This window comes from Myotis davidii, unplaced genomic scaffold, assembly GCF_000327345.1.
Source record: "Myotis davidii unplaced genomic scaffold, ASM32734v1 scaffold233, whole genome shotgun sequence".
Classification (NCBI taxonomy): Eukaryota; Metazoa; Chordata; class Mammalia; order Chiroptera; family Vespertilionidae; genus Myotis; species Myotis davidii.
The window spans coordinates 2,861,663-2,866,094 of NW_006285917.1; the positions used below are offsets into that span (position 1 = coordinate 2,861,663).

General features: G+C 45.5%; 1 protein-coding gene across 7 annotated transcripts in view; it reads right to left on the reverse strand.

Moving 5' to 3' along the window:
• Positions 1–4,315: 4,315 nt before the first annotated feature.
• The window catches only part of SLC4A8 (solute carrier family 4, sodium bicarbonate cotransporter, member 8), a 118,536-nt gene continuing 118,419 nt past the window's right edge, over positions 4,316–4,432 (reverse strand). For all 7 annotated transcript variants that reach the window (XM_015559629.1, XM_015559625.1, XM_006757068.1 and 4 more), the window contains one exon: positions 4,316–4,384. In XM_015559629.1, coding sequence (XP_015415115.1) covers positions 4,372–4,384 — 13 coding nt within the window. In that variant the 3' untranslated portion in view covers positions 4,316–4,371. The remainder of the gene's footprint in view (positions 4,385–4,432) is intronic.

Here is a 4,432-nt window from a genome sequence, read left to right on the forward strand (position 1 = left end):
AATCCATAATCCCTCATCCTAAATAAGAAAAATAACCATAATGTCCCCTATGCAAGAAGCCCAAAACCTCCTCACCTCTCTCACCAGCCCCAAAACTGGTGGTGGTTTTAGAACCTCTTACCAAGAACTTCTTCTCTCCACGGAGGACTTGAAAGACTGAGGAAAAGGCAGAAAGGAGAGGAAAGGACGCTTGAAAAAGGTGAGTTAGTAAAAGGGGTAGAACTTGGATGACCTGGCCAGCCACGGCCCGCAGGAACCCTCCTACCTCAAGGAAGGCCCGACAGCTAGAAAGAACGTTCCCTGCAGGGCTGCTGAGTGTCCGGCCAGGTGTGACTTGGAAACCTGAGGAGTCCAAGGAAAATGCAGTAACTAACCAGCAAACACTGGTGAGGTTCCAGGAGAAGGTGCTAACTCTCTTACAAAAGAAGATGTTTAGAGAAGCTGGTAAAGTAGCAGAGAGAACATCCTGGATAGTACGTCTGACGTACGCACACTCTAAGGAAAGCTAGGGGGCCCGGGGTCACGTCTCCTCCTATGCTTCAGGAAATCGTGGTGTCTCAGAACATGGACATTGAAAACAATAGAGAAGATTCAGGGAGAACTGCTGACTCCTCTACTAAAGGAGAGTCGAATTGAGCAGGTAGAAAGTAAAGTAGAACTGGGGATTGTCTGTTTTGACTAGAAACCACAGATTCCTAGAATCACAGACCTCTTGGAAGGTCACAGTGGTCATAGCCTGAGACATCAACCAAGCCTGAGACTTAGCACATACCAGATTTTATCAAACATTTATGACTGGCCAGTGTGGCTCAGTTGGTTAAGGGTCGCCCTGTGTCCCTGTCAGGGCACATGCCCAGGTTGCAGGTTCCGTCCCTGGTGTGCAGGAGGCAACCAATAGATGTTTCTCTCTTGCATCAATGTTTCTTTTCCTCTTTCTCCCTCTCCCTTCCTCTCTCTCTAAAATCAACAGAAACATATTTTAAAAAAACATTTTTTAATAATTTAAAAGCCAGTCACATCCCAGACATAGAGAAATAGCAAATGTTCACACCAACTTTTGGGAAAGTATGGCTCAGTACCCCTCTATCCTAAAGGCAAAGTTCTCTGAATAAGGAGACAGGGATAGGAGCTGTATGTGATAAAGACCAGATCTCCTGATTATTCCATCATCAGAAGTCTGAAATCATATATAGCCTCAAAGAGCTAGCCTGCATTTTATGCAACCAAACGCATTTGGCAACTTCACAGCATATTTCTGCTGGTCTGCACCTTCTCTCCAGACCCTCCCTGGAAGTCATGGGCTAGGAAGTAGCACACCCTCTTAGCAATGCCAATTCTTCCTTCGCCCTTAGAACCAAGATTCCCCTCGTTATCACTTTCTTAAATCCCGGGCCTCTGTACGACTAGCCCACTGGTCTACCAACACTCAACTGAATTCTGCCCTTGTCATAAAAGAGGTGACTGCTTCTCAGGTCCAAACATCTGGGCACAGGATTCATCTAACTACCTGCCTTGCTTCCTAAGGCAGTTTCTCACCTTTTTCTACAGACTAACTAGCCTGTTTGTCCTCAAGCTATTCTAGTGGAGAAGTCTGAGAGGGGAATCCATAGATGGGGAAATGATCATATTATTTTGATATCCCCACAGATTAGGTGCACAGGCTGACGAATAGCAGCAATGAAAGCTTATGGATAAGCACATATGCATATGCACACACACACATACACACACATATGCTGCCGCTGCTTCACCTCCACTCCCAGTTTCCTATTCCACACAGAGCCCAGCTTGACTCTGCCACCCCCGTCACCAGCCACAGACCTGAGCAAGGAAGCAGCCAGGACTGAGATTGAGTGTTTGGTGGAGCAGAGAAACAGAAGAGCGAAGTAGCAGAAATGAGTCTGGCTACTGTCTGAGAAAAATCTAGTGGCCTACAAGTATTGGCACAGCCTGCGAAAGCAGCTAAAATTCCTAAGGCGCAGTAATCTGGGAGGGTCTGGTTTGGGACTCCAAAGTGCACAAACAGGTCCTGTCACTGCTCTGCACAGTTAACAAAGGCAGCTTCCCTACTCTGAGGAAGCCTAGCAGACACCAAGTATCGCCAGACATCAGTGTATTAGAAGAGAGATTTTTCTGAGTGATATTGTCACCCAGTTTCATTGCACGAAGGGCTTTCCCCTGTTACATTTCTTACAACCACGCTGAGGCTAGGGAATAGGTGAAGCAGTCACCAACTTCCCTCCACAGAGGTGGCAGGTGAAGATGGGAGGGGCAAGATGGAGGGACAGGTAGGCAGGTGTATTCTCCGAAAACAAAGGTGAAAAAGAAGGCAGCTCAAGGAAACAGCAGAGAGGAACAGGGTGAGCTAGCAGGAAAGCTTTTCCCTCTGACAGGTTGCCTTTTGACTTTTCTAGGTTAGGTAGGTCGATGTAAATGGGCACAATTACTACATTTATCTTAAATGACACAATGTAAAGCGATGGCCCAGAAAGATTTTAATGCCCGTGTAGTTCAAAGAATTTCTATTCCTGTCTGCACCACATGAAAGGAAGTCGAGGCTTCCTTGTAAGTAGAAAATCAGAAAAACCAGGAACAATGCCCACAACTCAAAGGGATATCATTTTAGCATTTGAAAGCAGCGTGCCGTTCAGCCGACAGATCACACATATTGCTTGTTTATAGCAGGCGTCCATTCTGAGTGGATGGTGTCCATCCTATGCCAGTTGTTAAATATTTTGAAAATCATCTGTGTAGTAAAATAACTGTGGCTCTAAGAGCTAGGAAAATATGAAAGAATTGCAGGATTCCTTTAATATCAAAGGTCCTTAGAGTAAGCCTAGAATACATGAATATATTTAAAAGTCTAAGGAATGCAAAATTCCATTAAGGTATGTAGCCAATGCTTCACCTATGGAAAGGCGAGCACACTGAGGGAACATCCCACTATACAAACATTTTCCAGGATGGAAAACTAATATGATCGGATTCCTTGGGTGTTGACATGCTTGCTAGTCACATTCTGTGCACAAAGGAAGGGAAGATCTATACACACTGGAGCCCAAACCATTGATATTCACTGCAACAGAGAAAAAACTATAAATACAGTTGTAAACTAAATAAAAGATTAATTTTACCACTTACAGTTCATTTCCCAATGTGGCTTTTTAAGAGTCTCATGCTCTACCGACTGAGCTAGCCGGGCACGGTGCAATGTGGCTTTTTAGATCTGAGAGCCAGAACATTTGTCAACCAACAGAAATCCATGATGATGAAGAAACCACATGGCTAAAGGTGACCTGGGTCCATTGAGTTGATGGCGGTTCACTACTAAGGCAGCTAAGGAGACATTACATAAGCACTTGGCTATCTCCAGGAATGCAATCAAATGTGTTCTCAAGAGAGAGTAGCAAGGCATGGATGTTTCTACAACATGGCCAATAAAAACACCTTCTCTCCTCTCCACTCACAAACAACTATTATCAAACCTTTCCCAGATATTTAGAAAGCAGACACTAGGATACATTTTCAGCTTAGGAAGTCCTTCTTAGTGCCTACACTAAATCTTTCTATAGCAATTTAAGTTCAGTCTCTAACTCTATCCTCAGTGAAACCAAGAGAAGCTACTCACCCTCACTTCTCATTATTGATTTTCTCCCAAGCCTTTTCCTGTCTAAGCTAAACAACTCCAGTGTCCTTCTTGGCTCTTTCATCATCCAAGGTTCTTGCTGAGTTATGCAAACTGCTGCTAGGGAACAATGAAGGTGCACCCAGGGCAGAGGAGTCTTCTGCCTGCAGTGGTGGGCACTGCCAATGCCCAGGCCACTGACTCCTGGTAGCCAACCCTCCTGACAGCCTCTGACCAGCATCCCCCAGAGCAGACATTCCAACCAAGGCCCAGGGCTGCCTAGGAGCCCACAGATACTATGGGACTAGAGAGCCTTCCTTTTCTCTCTGCTCTGCTCCCACTTCCCTACCCCATCCTTTAGGAAAAGGAACCTTATTAACGGAATCCTCATGGCAGCACAGATCCATCTGGCTTGGCAGGCCAGCAGAGTTTCGGAGAAGATGGCAGGAAGCTGGGAAGCTGGGTCTTCAATAGTGGCAGTTTTGACGAAAAAGAAAAGGAAGAGGAGAAGTACCAACAGGAGGTGGTCTTCTGCTTCCACGTTTCCATCTGGCTCTGGTATGGGGAGAGCTGGATGCCCTCCCACACACACCATGAATAACTGAATGCTTCAGCATGGCTTGAACGTGACCAAGGACAGGGCCAGACTTGGTCTTGCTTCTTCTCTGAGAAATTTGCCATCTTTTCTGTAACCAGAACTTCCCTGAGGCATCTTATGGTCCAAATCTTCCATCCGGCAAAGACTTCTAGTTGAAGAGACTGAATAAAAGTGTTACAATTAGACAAAAAGGGAACACATGAGTCATT